Source organism: Pectinophora gossypiella, chromosome 20, assembly GCF_024362695.1.
Source record: "Pectinophora gossypiella chromosome 20, ilPecGoss1.1, whole genome shotgun sequence".
Lineage (NCBI taxonomy): Eukaryota > Metazoa > Arthropoda > Insecta > Lepidoptera > Gelechiidae > Pectinophora > Pectinophora gossypiella.
This window is the reverse complement of record NC_065423.1, coordinates 10013132-10033151: the sequence shown is the minus strand read 5'-3', so window position 1 is coordinate 10033151 and position 20020 is coordinate 10013132. Positions and strand designations below refer to the sequence as shown.

Below are 20020 nucleotides of genomic sequence, written 5' to 3'. Positions count from 1 at the left end.
CAGAGAGACAGAGTTGGACAGTTATCATCGTCATTGAACGGTGAAGGAAAACATCGTGAGGAAACCCACATTCCCGAGAAATGCGTTTCGGGCTGGATTTTCCTTGGTGAGTTTGCATGTTAGACAGGCCGTCGCTCCTGTAAAAAACTGGACCCGAAAAATCTTCAGGTTAGGTACCGGACTTTGTGAAAATGAGGTAACGCTAGGAATATGTAAATTTCCTTTATATTTTAAAGCAATAAAGAGTACAAACTAGATGATGACCTAATACGTATGGACGATTTAATAAAAAAAAATATCGAACTCAAGATCTACATTTAAAATTCAATTCTATTAATGGCTTTTATGTGATCACAATTCTGCCAGTGTTTATGGATCTGGAGAATGGATCTACTGAGATTGAAGGGTCTATACGTGTTACCTTTGCTTATGTATTGTAACGATTGTTGGTTGTTTACGCGTAATAACGTAACATTTTTTTTTTGACGTGACTTATTGTAGATTTTCCGCAGATGGCATTAACTACTTGGCCGGACAAATGGGGAGCGCTGAGGGCTCTCACCCGGTACAAAATTTAAGACAACAGGTCTGAGGGTGCCCAGTTGGGCGCGAACCTCGGCTCAGGGCGTCGTCTGAGAGGAAGAATATTTGAAAGAATTAATCGACCCTAGCGGGTCGATAGCGATAAGCGCTGAATGAGAGAAATCGTCGACCACGCCGGCGGGGTCGACGATTTCTCTCATTCAGCGCTTATCGCTATCGACCCGCTAGGGTCGTAGATTATAATTATTTCGGCTGGTTTAGGCAACAGTTTTGGACAGTCTTCTTCTTATCGTGTGGGTTGTGAGGTGGAATATCAGCCTCATCAAACCTGGTGTCAGGGTTACTATTGAGCCGCCAAAGGCCCCTGACATGACTCATATAACGACTACGTACTTATATCAGTAAGACAGACAGAGACACAGTTGAACAGAGAGACAGAGTTGGACAGTTATCATCGTCATTGAACGGTGAAGGAAAACATCGTGAGGAAACCCACATTCCCGAGAAATGCGTTTCGGGCTGGATTTTCCTTGGTGAGTTTGCATGTTAGACAGGCCGTCGCTCCTGTAAAAAACTGGACCCGAAAAATCTTCAGGTTAGGTACCGGACTTTGTGAAAATGAGGTAACGCTAGGAATATGTAAATTTCCTTTATATTTTAAAGCAATAAAGAGTACAAACTAGATGATGACCTAATACGTATGGACGATTTAATAAAAAAAAATATCGAACTCAAGATCTACATTTAAAATTCAATTCTATTAATGGCTTTTATGTGATCACAATTCTGCCAGTGTTTATGGATCTGGAGAATGGATCTACTGAGATTGAAGGGTCTATACGTGTTACCTTTGCTTATGTATTGTAACGATTGTTGGTTGTTTACGCGTAATAACGTAACATTTTTTTTTTGACGTGACTTATTGTAGATTTTCCGCAGATGGCATTAACTACTTGGCCGGACAAATGGGGAGCGCTGAGGGCTCTCACCCGGTACAAAATTTAAGACAACAGGTCTGAGGGTGCCCAGTTGGGCGCGAACCTCGGCTCAGGGCGTCGTCTGAGAGGAAGAATATTTGAAAGAATTAATCGACCCTAGCGGGTCGATAGCGATAAGCGCTGAATGAGAGAAATCGTCGACCACGCCGGCGGGGTCGGTATCGGGGTTCTGAAGTGTTTGGTGTCGCGTGCTGATTGGCCGCTTTTATGGCTAGAATAATCGGGTCGTCGGGATCGTATATTACGTCCTTCGGACGCCGATACTTTTCAGTACCGTCCCTGAGCGGGATGTATTCGGAAGTACGTTACATAATTTGAAACAAGGTTGTTGTATGGAATCTAGTACGAAAGGCAAGGTGTTTATATAATAATGTAATGTATGTATGTAGGAAAGTGAGAGTACTATGGAAGGATAATGAATGGGAATTTGATTGTTTATGGTATGAAAGGAGGATGTTTAATGAATAGGACGTAAGGCAGTTTTAAAAAGTAAGAAAGTCTTTGGTGCAATGTCTGTCGGGTTAGGGTTTTTTTGTTAAAATATAAGGAGTAAAGATATTTATAAATATAAACAAAAAAGATTTCATCTCGAGCTCCTCCGTGCTTCGGAAGGCACGTTAAGACGTTGGTCCCGGCTGCATTAGCAGTCGTTAATAACCATCTATCCGCACTGGGCCCGCGTGATGGTTTAAGGCCTGATCCCCCTATCCATCCATAGGGAAGGCCCGTGCCCCAGCAGTGGGGACGTTAATGGGCTGATGATGAAAGATATTTAACATATCCCGTGTTATTTCTATATCCCGCATGTATGATAGTAAGTAGCAGCGAAAACACAACGTAGTCGAAATCTTGATCGGATAGCGCGTGCGTTTCGTCATTCATTAGTAAGTGACGTCATCCTGCGAAGTTTATTTATATTTTGTTATTGACTACTAAACGTTTGTGATGTCATCTGTATAAACAGTTGTAGTGATATATTACTTTGTATTTGAGTTATGTTTTTTTTTGACGAGTTTGTTGGCATTAACTACTTGGCCGGAAAAATGGGAAGCTCTGAGGGCTCTCTCACCCAGTTGGGCGCGAATCTCGGCTCAAAGCGTCGTCTCTGGGAGAATAAGACATGATAATAGCCTTTTCTGCCATAGAAAATAATAAATAAAGTATCGAAAGGCGACAATAAGGTTGCCAAAAAGATCAAATCAAATATACTTTATAACACACAAGTAGCACATACAAACATTTATACAACGTATTATAACTGCAGTACTAACAGGTGGCCTTAAAAGAACGTCCGAACCTTTTAAATATGGCATTTTATTATCTGTCGACTTTAAAAAAGTAGGTACCTGGTGACACTTAGATCGAAATATACGACCCAAAATTAAGGCTCCAGGACATGCTTCTTAAGGTTTGTTTTAGCACTTGCTAATTTATATCTAGAATATTCTAGAGGCACCATGTTAGGCATCCACCAGGTAGATCGTATACCAAACGTCGAAATTCGGCAACGCACTAAGTCGAAGATGTAGGTATACGAATCAGGGCAGGACACTTGGCAAGACGGGAAGACAACAGATGGACTAAGGCTGTTACTGAATGGTGGCCAAGGGATGGTATGCGATATCGAGGCAGACCACCAGCTCGGTGGTCGGATGACATTGTGAGGTATGCCGGAAAGCAATGGATGAGACTTGCACAGGACCGGAAAGGATGGCGTGAAAGAGAGGAGGCCTATACCCAGCAGTGGGTGGATACAGGCTGAGATAGATAGATAGTCTAGAGGTAATCCATCCAGAATATATCTGATCAGATATTAGTGCTGGGGTTCTCAAATCAAAAAGCCACATTGAAGCTGTTCATCTAGGAAAACATTTTTGCAATTTCACATTTACGCATTATTATTATTTAGAGAATAAAAGGTCCCGAGCTGATGCAGCCCGAAAGGCAATTACCTAGTGATAAAGATGACTGTGGTTTAATTAGTTTCATCACCCGTAGACTGTTATAAAACGCTATTTTTCCACTTCGCATATAATTTACTTTAAGTAATTACAAAGGTTACAAACACGTCCGACAATAAGAGATAGATCGATGAATATAAAATTAATTAAAAAGTAAAGAATTCATATTTTTAATAACCTTTTTTTTAAAAGGTATTTTTATGTTGCAATTATCAACATATACGTAGTAATGAATTGACATGTTTCAGACAAACAAAGAATCAGTTTAGGTTTTACGTACTGATCACGGCTGAATTTTGAGTTATAGCCAAAATTGATGACGGGTACTGAACTGACTTCCCGGCATTTTTTTCAGCACACCGCAAGCCATCGAGTCTGAGTTGTAATGGATACAAATAAAACCATGACGATCGTATTTGTTTCGTGATTCTATTTTCTATTGATAGACGTTATAATTTACGCGCGTAATGAAAGAGTTATGGCAAGCGTCTAGAAGTCTGTTTCGTTCTGAGAGTCGTTAAATAGAATACCTTAGGTTTTTAAGGATTGAAATGGATATGTGGGACAGACAAGACCTGAAGACCTTTGTTTTTTTAGCTGGGTAACCTGGCTTCAGTTCCATTCAATCTTAGCAGAAGTCTAAACCACTACCGCAGATTCGCGCCATTTTCTTGGGTTCCTGTTGAAACCACGCTGGCTGGTATATGTACATAAAATCACCCGTGGAGGTAGCGAGGGACCACGGAAGTTCATAGCACTCCATTTACTACGATCCTGACACCACTTTCACTTCCGCTTTTAGAGTACTCTTTACCTGGCGCGTCATCACGCCTGTATCTACGAAGGGGTAGTCAGAAGTGTATAATACACCCAGTTCTCGCCAGCGATGGGGCTAGCTTATTGCCTATTAACCGGTTACAAATGCAGGAAACCACGTGATATCAATTATTTGCGATCCAAACATGAAATAAAACTCATATAGTCGAATTCAGTATGAGTTCTATAGTGTCAGACGACGCTCAGTGGGTAGGCCCGCTACAAGATGGACCGACGATCTGGTGAAGGTCGCGGGAAGCCGCTGGATGCGGGCAGCGCAGGACCGATCGCCGTGGAGATCCTTGGGGGAGGCCTATGCCCAGCAGTGGGCGTCGTACGGCTGATGATGATGATGAGTCGAATTCAGTGGTTTAGAGCCCGAGGCAGGATTCGAACCCGTGACACTACGTTGTGAGTCACGTCTTCTTGGAACACAGATTCCAACAAAAACAACAAGTAACATTTAACACCGATATTATATGGACGTCTTTCTTCTGTAACAGATTATCCGAAGAAAACGCGTGATATAAAACCAGTGAAGCGTATCATCGTGCGCTGGAGTCGATACGATAACATTTTGAATACCAAGTGGAGCGTGGCGTGCGCACTAAATACACTAGACGAAACACCTGTCTGTCGCGCATTGTTATCGTCTGCCAATACCGATTTTCATTTGTATAAACATCATACATATAAACAAGCTCCGACTATATCGTCAGACACTGGTCCTTTGGTCCAACGGCTTGCTTCTCAAACGGCAAGCGCCGGTTCAACCACCAATACCGCACTTGCATCAATGTTATTAATTTCATGGTATAAGAAGACAGGTATGCTCAAAACTGACTAGTTTTCTGAAAACTGAAAAATTGACAAGGTTAGCCCACGTCATACGACCCTGTGTTGCCATTTCGTAAAAAATAAATTACCGACGTCCAATGTTTTTAATTTACTTTGCAAGGAAATTTTGTATTTTTAATAAAAGATTTACGTACAGTTTCAATGATTTTTGTATACGTGACAAATATTAGTAATTAAATCACTTAATTTTCATTAATAAAATTTGCGTCCTTTGAATGTTGGAGATACCAATTGAACGGTAACACTTACGTCATCAATGGCGGCTTGTCATAGGATTGAGCATACCAGGGGCCTGTTTAATAAAACTTACAATTGTAAATTACAATGACAATTTGATGTACATTGCGGAGTGTGTGATCACTAATATTTTGCAGTTTCAAATTAACTACGTAATGAACACCAAATTGTCATTGTAATTTACAATTGTAAGTTTTATTAAACAGGCCCCAGGTCTTCTTAAACCATGATTAATTTAAGTGCAGTTTTTACTAACATTACCAGGTGATTCAAGCCTGCAAACTGGAAAGGACTAAACAAAGGGCTATCACACAAAGTGATTTCGACAATATCCCCATCGGGAATCGAACTCGTTTTAGAAATGTCAAACTAAAATACAATCGTGTCCGCCAGAGTCAGTACCGTTGTATTTGATCATACGCATCTGGTACTGCGCACCTGTGTACAATAAATTGTAAACTAATCTGACTTTAGTATGTGCGAATACCATGTTCTACTTTTAGCAAAAAACAATGTAGAGAATTATGCCAGCAATGCGTTTGGTTATGCAATATGCATGTGAATTCTCCCACAAATTTCACTTTCGCACGCATTGTAAGTAGGCGCATGCTTACGAGTACCAAACGGGCGTTCGGATATTATGGTCTATTGGTAACTTGTAAGCTCGGACAACTACTATGGGTGAAATCGTATCATATCATCGAAAGGTTGCCTGGCAGAAATTGTTACCTTAGCAATAAGGCCACCTTAAGTACTTTTGTGTAATCTGTATTCCTGTGTTTTTTGTAATGTTAAGTACCTATAGAACGCAACTTTCCGCTCTCCACCAGAGGCTGAACTTTAGTCTTCAATCATATACGCGTCAGACGTCACTCACACAGATGCGCTTATAGGATAATATCAATGTGGAGTGTCTGAATCAAACGAGGTTTTTTGTATGAAGTGTGGTTAAGGACAGAGCGCACATCGCTCTCCTGTTGTATGCCCATTTAGTTAATAGCCTCCTAGGCAAATCTACGATATCTTCTTCTATCGTGTGGGTGATGATGTGGAGTACCAACCCCATCAACCCTCAGGGTTACTATTGAGCCGCCAAAGGCTGACATAGCTCACTTAACGACTACTAACTTACATCAGGAAATAGTAACCGGGACCAACGGCTTAAAGTTCCTTCGAAGCACGGATCATCTTACTTTCGGACAATCAGGTGATCAGCCTACGATATTACGCGAGTCGAGAAGTCGTTTAAAGTCTGGAGATAAAAGTTCCGTGCAATCGGCGTATACGCGCCACCTCGGTGCTATTTCTACACGGCTATGTGGGGCGCGATAATTTTACACAACTGCTTATAGACATATTTACTGGTTCGCACGAACTTGACTCTGTAACAAGGACAGATTAGCTTATCTGTTACGAAACTATTGACATCATTGTTCGTTGAGTCATATGTATTTGTACGTAGATAATGCGATAATCGGTTTTGTTTGTGTGGAAGGAAAGCAGCGTGTCTTGGGTACCGTTCTTTCCGATACGACGTACGTAACAGCGCGAAATAATCTAAGTCTTAGGAGTGGGGTGTTATGTCCCTAGTGGCTGTGAGGGCTGGTTTTCTGAGGATGAGGCTGACAGATAAAAACGTCCAGAGTGGAGTATAATCGTGACGTGAGCTTATTTTACGTAAAAAACATTTTAACTTACGACCAAAAACGAAATGAATATTATAAAGTTTATTTAAAAGACATACACGTACATAAACTCACGCCTATTTGCTTCGATCCTGACACACTAAAAGTAATGTGTCATAGTATAATAGTTTCAACTCTACGGGAGTCCGTTACATTAGTCATAGAACAACATAGTCATAGACAAGTGCGTTGATAGTTCAACAACCTATGGGTATCATTAACATTGAAGTTCAACTAATGATGTTAATTGGAAAATAATGACCGAAACAATAACTTCACAGATAGGTTTGCCCAACCCTATAACGTAATGAAGTAACTAGTGAGTACAAAAGATTTTTAGATGTGGTGTAAAAGATGATATACCGACGATTGAGAAGGGAATGTTAAGTTAGTTTGGACACGTAGAGCGGATGAAGGATAATAGGATTACGAAAGCGGTATATAAGGCGAATTGTGTTGGTAGGAATGGCAGACGAAAACCTAGAAGGACATACAATTCAAAAACAAAAGTGCAGTCAGTGAGCCCAGCGAATTATTTGTAAACAGTGAAATTATGAATCATTAGTTGTCGTAATCATAAAATGTATGTTTTTTTGTACATGTTTTTGGTCTATTACAGAAACGACATGTAACCAGGGGGTCTTATACTTTTCAGGAAACTGACTGGACTTTTGCACCCTATCATACATTGACCAAAATGGGGTTGTCCTTAAATAAGTAGTATGTTAAAGTTGTAGTTTAGTACGATCTACTCTGAACCGGCGTGCAATGCACCTGTTATATAAAAAACCGCTGAAAAAAAAAGGTTAATCATATTTTTAGGTCAACACGCCAAAAATAACGTCTTTGAACAAGTGTGGTCTTTGAAGCGTCGTTTTATGAAATTGGCGAAAATTAAATAATACTCCCGCTGCTAGGTATTTGGGTATTTTTAGACACAAAAGCAAGATCATGATTCAGTGACCGTAAATCCAGAGATCTGTCTGTGGATCTAGACATTTTTAAAACTATATTGCGCACTTAGTTACGCAGAGGAATTGGTATGTGGAATTATGGGATATTGGGAAATGCCTCTTGCTGGCTTGGCCGTTAACTGGAGGTGGAGGTGTTCCAGACGATTAAATGTTCCGGTTTTAATTCACCTCAAAGGATTAAAGAAGTTTCTAGAAGTTAGAAAGTTTTTCGGTAAGAGGCCTAGCGCAAAACAAATGTTCTGTTAATATTAAATACATATACATATAGTGCTGATTCCACAACACACCTCCTAATTTTAAGTTATACCTGTCATTTTCTTATCCGCCGAAAAAGAAAGGGACGGGTTATCGACAGGCATAAAATTTATGTAACACACGTCAATTTTAGGCAGGATTTTTTTAGGGGTTGCATACCAGCGAGAGGACTATTTATTCGCTCGGGTTATTCATTTTCTTATCCTTTTAAGCGGATAAGAAAATTACGGGTATAACTTGAAATAAAATTAGGAGGTGTCTGCAGGAATCGGCTACTATCTAAAACTAAGGTTTGTCTATATATGCATCTTTATATTATATTGCTCTAAGTATGGCTAGAACGTACACGTGTTTTTACACGAACACTTCCGTCAGTTACTTTATTAATATATTTTTTATACGTATGTATGTATGTATACTTAGGTTCAGGTATTTGATATAAGTCTTTGTATTTGTAGCCTAAACTAAATGGTTAATGGTTTTGTTATCAGAAAAATGTATTATCCTGGCAGCTGTCATTCTATACCCTATTTAACATAGCATGATTAGAGCGACATATCTCTTGTCTCTTTCGTACTTCTTCTATCGTGTGGGTTGTGAGGTGGATTATCAACCCCATCAACCTTGGTGTCAGAGTTATTATTGACCCGCCAAAGACCCCTGACATGGCTCATGTAACGACTACTTACTTAGATCGGTAAATAGTAGCCGGGACCAACGGCTTAACGTGCCTTCCGAAGCACGAACAACTCTCGTACTGAGCTGTATACTTTTAGTGCGAAAGAGACTTCTCTTGTCTCTCTCGCACTAGGCGATGTACGGTCACGAGCATTAATATGTGTACACTTTGGTACCATGTCACATTAGCTTTTTTGACAAATTGAACTGTAAGTCTCGCTAAATGTCAAATATATGTTAGTGCGACAGAGACCTAAAGTGGGTACATTATATTGCTCATGACTGTACTATGCCTCTTTCCTGCTGTTATCCTGCGGTATGATCAAGCTTTAGTCAATGAGGTATATCTACAGGTACCAGGCTACCATAAGCCCGCGGCGCTTAATGACACATTAGCCAGGAATTCCGCGCGTGTTAGTAAACATTCTCACGGCACTGGCTGCACCACCATTGTGGCTATTGTTCCCCCATATCGGTTGCACAATATGTTATCTGTGCCTCAATGTATAGATAATGCCGGCCTGAAAGGATGCCGGATTTTTTCTGATAACACGAACGATTTTTGGCGGTTGATAGGCCTGGTGCAACGTTGGGAAATATTGTTTTTGTGTTATGCTTACATTGTTTAGTGTTTAAAAAACCTCCTTTTGCACATGAACTACACATTGACGTTATCGTACACGCACATCTGTGTGCGTGACGTCTGATATACATAATATTGAACACTAAAGTAAGACCGAGGGGGGGTGAGGTAAATCTAGCTCAGCCACCGGTGGGGAGCGCTCAAATTGCCGTGTGATACGTAGTATTATTCCTTATTCTATAGTTAAGACCAATTATTTATTTTCCCTAATATAAGCCGAAAATTTTTATCACCATATAATGCAATTTATCAAGCCCGTGCTTATGTATACATAATCATAAACTGCCTATATACGTCCCACTGCTGGGCACAGGCCTCCCCTCAATCAACCGGAGGGGGTATGGAGCATACTCCACCACGCTGCTGCTGCTGTGCTTATGTATAATAGATTAAAATTAACATGTTTGTTTACTGATGAGTTATGGCCTTATTATGTAAGTGTTCTGCTTATGTTTGTAACGGCATGAAAACTATGGTTGAACAGTTTAAAAAACTTATAAAATAATTTCCTGGATTATTTCTTTCATATAATAGCGGGCTATGATCCATAGCCTTCATTATTTGAAATAGTAAACTGTTGTGTCATCTACAGAAATCCCTTGTTAATAAAATATCATGGACATACTTTCTCCAAAACCACTTGTGGTGCAGTAAAAATAAATAAAATGTTCAAACAATTTTAAATGAGACGTCTAACGGTATTAAGACCGTTAAAGCTATCTAACTGAAGTTTGAACGGAGATAATGCTAATTGCATGCATTATCATGTGCATACTTTATCCTGTGCGGTCAACATTTGGACAAGTAATTATCCAAATGAAGTAGTTAATTGTTTATATTATTATTATATTTAGATACAAGAGGAAAAGTTGATAGATATGTTCCAGAATAAAGGTCATTTATTATTATATATTATTTTATTATTATTATTATTCCATGAATTAAATGGTTTTTCGGATAGAGGTATGCAATGATGTCCATAAATTATATCATATACAATAGGACATGGTCCTATTGCTAGGCCATTTTAATCTTTAAACATTATATGCGAAAGTAGAAACATTTTCATTCGGATTCTTTTTTTGCATATCTTATTTTAGAAATTAACTTTGTATTCATATTTTTATTCTCAGATTTGGATTCACTACTTGGCTGCGACTAATAGTTATAAACTTAAAAATCTATGATCTAAGTCCTGAAGTTAAAATTTAAAAAAAATAGAATGTATGTAAAATTTTGTTTTTAAAATGATTGATAATGTAATGTAAAATATCAGAGTATGACATCTGTAAATAATTACACTATGTAAATACACTATTATTAGTGTCATTATATGTTTATCGTAGAGTTGTAATAATCCAGAAACAGGAAGGGCCCATTTAAAAGATATTTCCTGTTTTGTTCACATACTTCATATATGTATATCACAACAGTAATAAAATAATAAAAGCTATATCTAATATCATAAAAATCATTGATATGATTTCATTTTCAAACAGAGGTTTGATTTGAATTTTAAGAGATTACCTATTTATAATTTTTTATAGTTTTGGTAAATATTTATGTCAAGTTATAACTTTTTTTTCCATCATCATTAATTTAAGAGCCACGCTCTTGTCGGTGTAGCATTCTCCATGCTACTTGTTTAGGGAAAATTAGAGCAGTGGGCAAGGGTAAGTGGGCAGTGGGAAATTAAAACTTGTTACATACAACCGGAATAAAATTCACAAATGTGAAACATATAGAACTAAATTGTGGAGTGAATAAAAATAAAAATTTACGTAATATACGTTAACGCTGCATTTGTTGGCAACCGCCTGCATAATCAGAATTGATGGCAGTGGTACATTCAGGAATTATCAATTAAAAATGACTCACCTTATTATGCGGCAGGACGATGAAAGCACCGCCGCCCGCAGACTCCACTATGATGGCCAGGAACTTGGGGTTCACCGCACAGAACGTAGAGTCCCATGAACTCTTCGACACTCTGATGTTATCATAACACTGCTCCCTTTTCAGGGCCTGCCCGTAAACGTGGCGGAATTTTGAACTACGAACCACTCTAAACGACATCTGCAACACGAAAAGCGCACAGTTACACAGCTAAACATAAACAAAACCATTTATTCCGAATAATTTTACGTATAACATAACCTGTACACTCGTCTGACCTATATTTTGACATTAGTAAAAAACGAAATAAATCCAACTCACGTTTAAATTATAGAAGAAATAATAAAATTACACTAGAAAATGCACTGAAATCATTTGAATAAAACTCAATAATATATAGAAAATAAAATTGAGAGCTACTAAGGATCGAAGGGAGGACGGTTGGGAAAACGAGCGAACTCCATATTTGGTAATGCCTACAGTCACTAAATTTACTTAATTTAAAACTCGCGATTAATAAATGAAACAATCACAAATTCTTTGTAAAATGGTTGCTACGTTTATCTAGACCTTACTTATATTTTTATAGCCTACTAAATAACTGATTTAGAATAAAAATGAAGGTTTCTTTAGAATTTGTATTTTGTTATTTCTGAACGCGACTTAGAAATGTCAGTGGCAGGGAGTTACAGCTGCGTTCATTAATTGAAAAAAGTATTTTAGGTTGCACTTTTCTTTTTTGTTTATTATAAAATATTTATTATATTCGTAGCTGCTAACACTTTAAAACTTAGAACTAAATAAATAACAGCACTTACTTTAGGTACTCCGAAACGAGAGGTTTTGGTTCCTTTAGATTCAGGGGTTTCAGCGTGATAGCTATGACAGCGTTCTCTTCCAGCTCTTTTGGACACAGGTGCACGTTTAATAGGAGTTTTGAAGCTATTATGCCTTTTCACTCCCTGAAAATATTTATTTTACTTTACAGCCAAATGCTACAATATTTAATCTCAAACCACGTAGAACTATATACATCACTTACCACGTCAGCCCCACAAGTTTCCATGATGCTTTTCGAACTTTAAATTAAAAACTCGTCGTAAGGAATATCTTCCAATATTTTTCGAGCACAGTTTCCTAAATTCCAACAACGAACGAAATAATTACCAAAAATAAATGAGGGTATATAACTTACATGGATAAATACTCAAAAATAAGATTCGGTGGACCTGTGGGTGGGTTCTGTCAAAAAACTAAATCAATCAATTTGTTTCACATAATTATCAACAGTAAAATTGTCGAAGGTCAATTTTATATTGTTTTTTTATTATTTCTATTGTAGACTTGTCATTCTATACATATAATGCAATAAATACTTAGCCTACGAAATCAGGTCTAAAATTTAAAAAATACGGTGGGCATAAAAAAACCTATGAGACCAAGCCAAAATCTAGAAAAAAAGGTATTTGACAGACATTGACATTTAGCACGGTGCCGTGACGTTTTGCAGCTTTTGCAAAATATTTTTTTCTTGCAAGAAAATAATAGTTTTCCTAAATTCGAAATGTTTTGTTAAATTATTCATCGCATTCAGTGCAACGCATTCTATTATTTCGCACAAAATGGAACCAACAATCTCGAAGGTGTGTAAATTTGTTAATTTTTCTGTGCTCAAAAAATATTATAATATTTTGGAATATTACTTTCACTGGACACATAATTTGAGTTTATTTTCTACTTATTCCTTATTATTTACTCTTATAGCTCTGAATTCGTAATATTTTTCTCATTTGTTTCTTTCATATACAGTTTATTTAATTTTTCGTGTAAGACAGACATCATCGCAGTCTTAAGTTTATAAAACTATTTATTCATATATAGTTCTGAAACTAGACACATTGGTATCATATATCATTTATAAGGGTATTCACATTAACAAACTTCTGACGATCTTGTAATTTAAACATGACTGTATTCTAAATGGAATGATGAGTCATTTTGTACATAAAAAAATTATACAAAGAAATACATAGTAAAGAACTGGATTGTCCTATCTTTTTTAATTATTCTTACAATGTATATTATATTGAATCTTGCTTGTTGAAAAGTAAATTATTTGTTTTGAAGAGGAAAGCAATAGGTACTTTGAAATATTTCCTTTAAATTTTCAATCCAAAGACTTTTATCAGATTAATAAAGAAGACTTTATTTTACATGAGACTCATATCTGTCTATATTCTATATGCTTCTGCCTACCCCATTGGGGCTACAGGCATGATGCTATGTTATGTTGTTAATTATTTAAAGCATACACCTTTATTATCTTATTGCGGGCTGCTTTATTAAACAAAATATTATTCAAGTGTTATTTTTTTTTATTATCACTCAGAATATCTTTTATTACCTACAGTTGCCTTCCAATATTCAGATAAAGGCAATGCTTTTGATTATGCATAATGACTTTACCAAATTGGTATCAATTTGGTCTACTTTATTTCTTTTTATCATGTCCTTTATTAAATTTTCACACTTCAAGTTCATTTAATCAAGACATTGAAAACTAAAGAACAAGTATAAATGTCGAATGTATTCTTTTTGAGAGGGGCAAGGTGGGCTTAGATTAATTGTCATATATATTAGTCACAATACCTTAACCTTCTAAATGTAAAAATATTTTAATGTATGTGATGTGGCTGTACTTTATAAATAAATAAATACCTCATACATCTTTTCCTCAGTACCTGGGTTTAGGTCCGAAGCTGGCTACACCAATCACTTTTATACTCATGTGGTACGGCAACACTCTCAGAAAAAAATAAATGATCCTGTGATCTGATCAAGTTATCACAAGATTAAAAGGCTACTAAGCTAGAGTGGTTAAAACTATTCCAAAAAAAAAGTCCCACTATTAAACTATATGTTTTACCCTCTTCTCTAGGCTTAGATTCTACAGTCAAAACTGCAAGTCACTAGAGGATAACTTCTCTTGAGTGGATTGTGAGGTCAATGATCAACCTCTTCAATCCTGGTTACTATTGAGCTGTAAGCTTACTGGTCCTTTGGCAGGACAACAATAAACCTGGCACCAGGGTTCCTGAGGTTGGTCAGACACCTCACCATTCACATACATACATACATACATAAACTCACGCCCGTAATCCCAAATGGGGTGGGCAGAGCCACAAGTAATCAAAGACAACTTGCAGCCACTGTTGATACGAAGTCCTAAGATGGATATGATGAACCTTATGGTGATAAGGGATCAGCCTATCGCCCATAACATTAGTCCATCATGTTAGAGGACGCAATCCCTCTGTCGGTTTTTACGACATGCCCACAATTCACAAGATACAAAAAAAAGAAGACTCCAGAAGATAACTTGTAACATGACTGAAGATCTATTCAATGAGTCACCAGCATAGTTGTAGTCAAAATGAACTACAAAGCATGATCAATGAATGAGCATCATTCATGTTTCATTGACAAGTTACTTGAGTGAAAATGATTTAAAATGTGAACAAAAGTGACAATAGTAGACTACATTGAAATTAACGTTAAATACTTCGCGTCGTAAGAAATAGTTAGTGGGAATAAGGACTTGTGAATAGGCTAGTTTCAAACTAGTTTAACTAGTCAAATCAGTTACTTTTTACTAAACATCAAATTACGAAATTACTATGGAATTAGTATGAAAAAGCAACCTGTGACAAAACATTTTTTGTGACCCTTAGATCTGCCTTTATTTAGTAATCAGAAATTCATAATTTATCTTTGACCTAGGAAACTACCCAATTGATTACACACTGTTAGTACAGTCACTGTCAAAAGTGACTTAGCAATTAGAATAGAAGAACGCATAAAATACAAAAAGGTGGTAAAATGATTTATTTAGTATAATGATTTGTTGTGATGTGTTCAGCCTGCATGCAGGCGTACAAATATTAAAAGAATAATAAAGAAATGGTACATTGAAAAGAAGATTATTGACAATTATACTTATTACAAAATTTAATTACTTTTATGTTCAAAATATTCCTTCAAATTATAATAACATTTGTTCATAAGCCATTTCGTTGGGTTAATTTTGGAGTTGTTTTTATTTTTTGTTTTTTAAAGACCAATAATTGGATCACATGTATTACCATTACTAGCCGATACCAGCTACTTCGTCTGTATGGATTTCGTTTGTCGCGGAACTTATAATAAGTCCGTCCCTGGAAAGTTACCCTATGTTCTTTTTTGTGCTCTGCCCTCGCGGCATGGCAACCGTGCCGCGCACGTCGCGATTTGTATCGAGGGTTTCCACCAACAGACGCAGCGAATGCTATCTACGTAGATAGACGTCGTACGGCTATTGGTCGAAGCCCTCGATGACGATCAGTAGTGTATTTAAAGCGTACCTAGCGTATATCTTTCGCATTTATAAGTTTAGATTCACTTTTATGTTTGATTGTACAGTTATTTTGTTTAATGACTCGTGCATGAACATGAATATTTTTAAAATTGATTTGTTTGGTTAGTTTTCGTGTGTTTCACTCTCGAAATTGTTGTGTAATAAAATTGTAATTGGTTTATCTTGTTGATATGTTCTCTTGGGATTTGTTATCTAATTTTCATTCGGAAGAGGTGAGTAGGATTATACATGCCAACGATAGTATACATCAATGATTAGGGCCGTCTCAAACTATGCTTGGGGTCTTGGACACACAAGAATTTGGGGCTTTAAACTAACAATTTTCTAGAATAACCATTTAACATGGATAATCAAATACCGTAAAAAATACGAAGTTGGGGCGAGGTAAACCTAGCTCTTTACGTAGAGTAGTAGAGTTGCCTTTCTATACGTAGCATTATTTCTTATTCTATGACATCATCATCATCATATCAGCCGTACGACATCCACTGCTGGGCATAGGCCTCCCCCAAGGATCTCCACGACGATCGGTCCTGCGCTGCCCGCATCCAGCGGCTTCCCGCGACCTTCACCAGATCGTCGGTCCACCTTAAAAAAAAACAGTTTATGCGCATTAAATAATCTATTCCAAATCTCTTTTTCAATGTTTATTCATGTGGTCGTAACTGGTGTCATTTGCGCCAATCAAATAATAACAATTGAGGTCATTTTATATCGCTTGGCGTGAACTGTACTTATTTATAGCTTGGCCGCGATAAACCCGACCCCCCTTATAGGTGCTGAGGCGCATAGCGGGAGAGTTCCTTTAATGTTAAAGGGGTTGAATAGATAGACATGATGGACTAATGTTATGGGCGATAGGCTGATCCCTTATCACCATAAGGTTCATCATATCCATCTTAGGACTTCGTATCAACAGTGGCTGCAAGTTGTCTTTGATTACTTGTGGCTCTGCCCACCCCATTTGGGATTACGGGCGTGAGTTTATGTATGTGTATGTATGTTGAATAGATAGATTTAACATGAAGTCACACACCGGACACTTCATAGACAACACCTCGTTTTACACAGACACTACACATTGACGTTATCGTACACGCGCATCTGTGTGTGTGAAGTCTGACGCCCATACGGATCAAGACTAAAGTAAGACAGAGGGTCGCTGGTAAAGCATAGGAAAGTAGTTCAACCCTAAGGTCTTGTCAGTAATTCTTTTATTCAGTTTATTGATAAGACTTGCCGCTCTTACCCTACGGAACATTATGGGCGTGAGTTTACGCATTTAAAAGTGAAAACTCATGTTAATTACTGTTTCGAGATTTCTCTTTCACGTAACATTCGTATGGTTCAAGATAACAAGACAGATTGTTTATCTCAAAATTCTCTACTAAGTTTAATGTTATTCAAAACATTACGTAACATGCGGTTGATGATACAATGGCCCGATTCCTGCAGACACGACACCTCCTAATTTTACTTTAAGTTATACCTGTCATTTTCTTATCCACCGAAAAGGAAAGGGACGGATGATTGACAGCTCTTAATTTTAGGAAGAATGAGTAAATGAATGAATAACCCGGGCGAATCAAAAAGGTATCTCGCTGGTATGCAAACCGTTTGACGTGTGCTGTCAACATAATTCTGTCGGGTTATAGGGCAGTGTAAAATTTTTAGACGGTTGTTTTAGATTTGTGCTTAAAATTGACGTGTGTTCCATAAATTTTATGCTTGTCGATTACCCGTCCCTTTCCTTTTCGGCGGATAAGAAAATGACAGATATAGCTTAAAATAAAATTAGATGGTGTTTACAGGAATTAGCACCATTCCTATTGATACTAAAATAAACTTTATTTACGCCATAAACAAAACAGTTACTTACAGAACAAAAATATGAAACAAAACAAAAATAAAATTAAATAAAACTAAACTCAAAATAAAATAAATTATGTACAATTAATACTTAAACTAAACCTTAATTAAAAAGCCCGCCTCCAATCGTACCTGGTGCAAATGTACCTGATGTAATATATGAATGTGGTATAATATATGTAATGTGTACTGGTTGAATGAGTGAGATGTGAGAGTGAGAGTATACGCCGTAATTGTCATATATATAAGAGCTGTGAATCATCCGTCTCTTTCCTTTTCGGCGGATGAGAAAATGACAGGTATAACTTAAAGTAAAATTAGGAGGTGTCTGCAGAAATCGGGGCCAATGTGTTGTTTGTCGACAGGCGCGCCATCACCGGGCGGCGCTGTGGATCCTGATGATAGCCAATGTTGGCTCGCTGGTCTCCGCCGCCAACCTCGTCGTCAGCCTCGACCCTGAGGACAGGTAAGGCAAACATCATCATTAACTTAACGTGTGACGGAGCGGGAAAATAAACACTAAAATCTTCATAACCCACTATATTGTTTCTAAAAATAAAGTGACTGCAAGTTTTGTCTTCGGACTCTTGCTACGTCTAACCTGTTCGGAATCATGAGCGTAAAATTATGTATGTTTTTATTTATTTATTGAAAATGCGTTATTTGCCGCGTTTCAGAACGTTTAAAGTACCTAGCTACAATGTATGAGAATGTCAAAGTTTCCTTCAAATATGTCCGTCTTGCAATCTTTGAGGACCAATTACTAATTCGTTTTTTGCTTCTATTAAGGGTACTTTTTTTTAAGATGTTTCTAAAAGCCTATTAAACGGAGCCGGTTTAAATACTTTCAGGGTCCATGACAATCTCATGTGTTGATTATTCTACGGCGAAGTTTTAACAACAACTGTAACAATTTTGGTCCAATTCTCATTTTGACTTCCAATAACTTTTATTTTATCTCTGATTTGGCTGTTTTTATTTTTTCAACTATTAGTTCTCTTCGTTAGGGATAGATATGAAGTAAAATAAAAGAATTAGGTATTAAGAAAGAAATAGCGACAAAATAATTATTTCTGAAGTAAAGTACACAATCTTGAAAAAGGTACAAAATGGGTCATATCTCCTCAACCGTAATTAATCGCTGAACATATATGGGGTGTTTCTGATAGCCGATGAGCCCCTCAGGGTCACCTTGTATAAAAAAAGTGCCCGTATCTCTATCAGAGCTTACAGATCCTCAAGTAGTCAGTAGACTTGCAGTTAGCATCAGCGATTTTTCTCTCTAAACATACATAGAACGAGTTAACTTAACTATACGAAGGTGTTCTATATTCTACATCAACGGTACGAAGTATGTTAACGTGCCAGTTTTACCTTATTTTCTTTTATGGCAGAAGCGCTAATAGTAAACACCAAACATGGAAGAGATACCATAAAACACCTGGTGCTCTGAACTAGGTACTTGACGTTTTATATTTATCGACCATCAAGACAAGCGTGTATTAGGTAGTTGTGTTCTAAATAGTGTAGGATAGTAGAGCAGTGGTAGTCCAGTTGGTAGAACGCTTGGCTCTCACTTTGAGGTCGCAGGTACGAATCCAGCACATGCCTAAACCAATGATCGTCGAATTTGTTTTCGAATTCATGTTTGGATCATAAATGGTTATCACGTGCTCAGCGGGAACGGAAAACATCGGAAGGAAACCCGAGAAATGCATTTTCGGAGGTATGTGACTTAAACTGTAATGGGCTGGTTATCCCTTCGCGGGTTGGAAGGTCAGACAGGCAGTCGCTTCCGTAAAAAACCGGACCTGTTAAATCATCAAGTTCGGTAAGCGAGATAATGCTAGAGATGATGTTCTAAGTAGGGTAGTTAACAAGTATCTATCAAAAATGATATCTACTTACGTTTTTTATAAGTATTTGCAAAGTACAACATAATGTAAGGCATAAAATAGCCAAATGTTAAAACAGAATCGAAATACGTTGAAAAATGAAACGGAATGTAGTAGGGTTATAGAGCATGCTGCACACATACAAAAATCTCATTCTTACCGTGGGCTACTTAACGCGTAAGTGCGAGCGAGACAGCGACACAGCCCGCGTGCTCTCTTCCTTACTCCTTAGCGGCTTACGGCCATTTAAGACTATAGTAATATCCAAAGGGGGTGAGGTCAGCGCCCGATTCGAATT

General features: G+C 37.5%; 2 protein-coding genes across 4 annotated transcripts in view; one reads left to right on the top strand and one right to left on the bottom strand.

Moving 5' to 3' along the window:
- Positions 1-12707, bottom strand: part of LOC126376222 (coronin-1C-A) — a 37589-nt gene extending 24882 nt beyond the window's left edge. The window contains exons 1-3 of one of the 3 annotated variants that reach the window (XM_050023483.1): positions 12587-12707; positions 12363-12506; positions 11527-11724 (exon numbers count right to left, since the gene is read on the bottom strand). In XM_050023483.1, coding sequence (XP_049879440.1) covers positions 11527-11724; positions 12363-12506; positions 12587-12610 — 366 coding nt within the window. In that variant the 5' untranslated portion in view covers positions 12611-12707. Of the gene's footprint in view, positions 1-11526; positions 11725-11865; positions 12180-12362; positions 12507-12586 lie in introns of those variants that run through there. The other 2 variants (XM_050023482.1, XM_050023484.1) reach the window with 2 other exon arrangements.
- A 312-nt stretch (positions 12708-13019) lies between these two features.
- The window catches only part of LOC126376338 (uncharacterized), a 36984-nt gene continuing 29983 nt past the window's right edge, over positions 13020-20020 (top strand). Inside the window, exons 1-2 of the mRNA XM_050023670.1 lie at positions 13020-13187; positions 18193-18293. Coding sequence (XP_049879627.1) covers positions 13167-13187; positions 18193-18293 — 122 coding nt within the window. The 5' untranslated portion in view covers positions 13020-13166. The remainder of the gene's footprint in view (positions 13188-18192; positions 18294-20020) is intronic.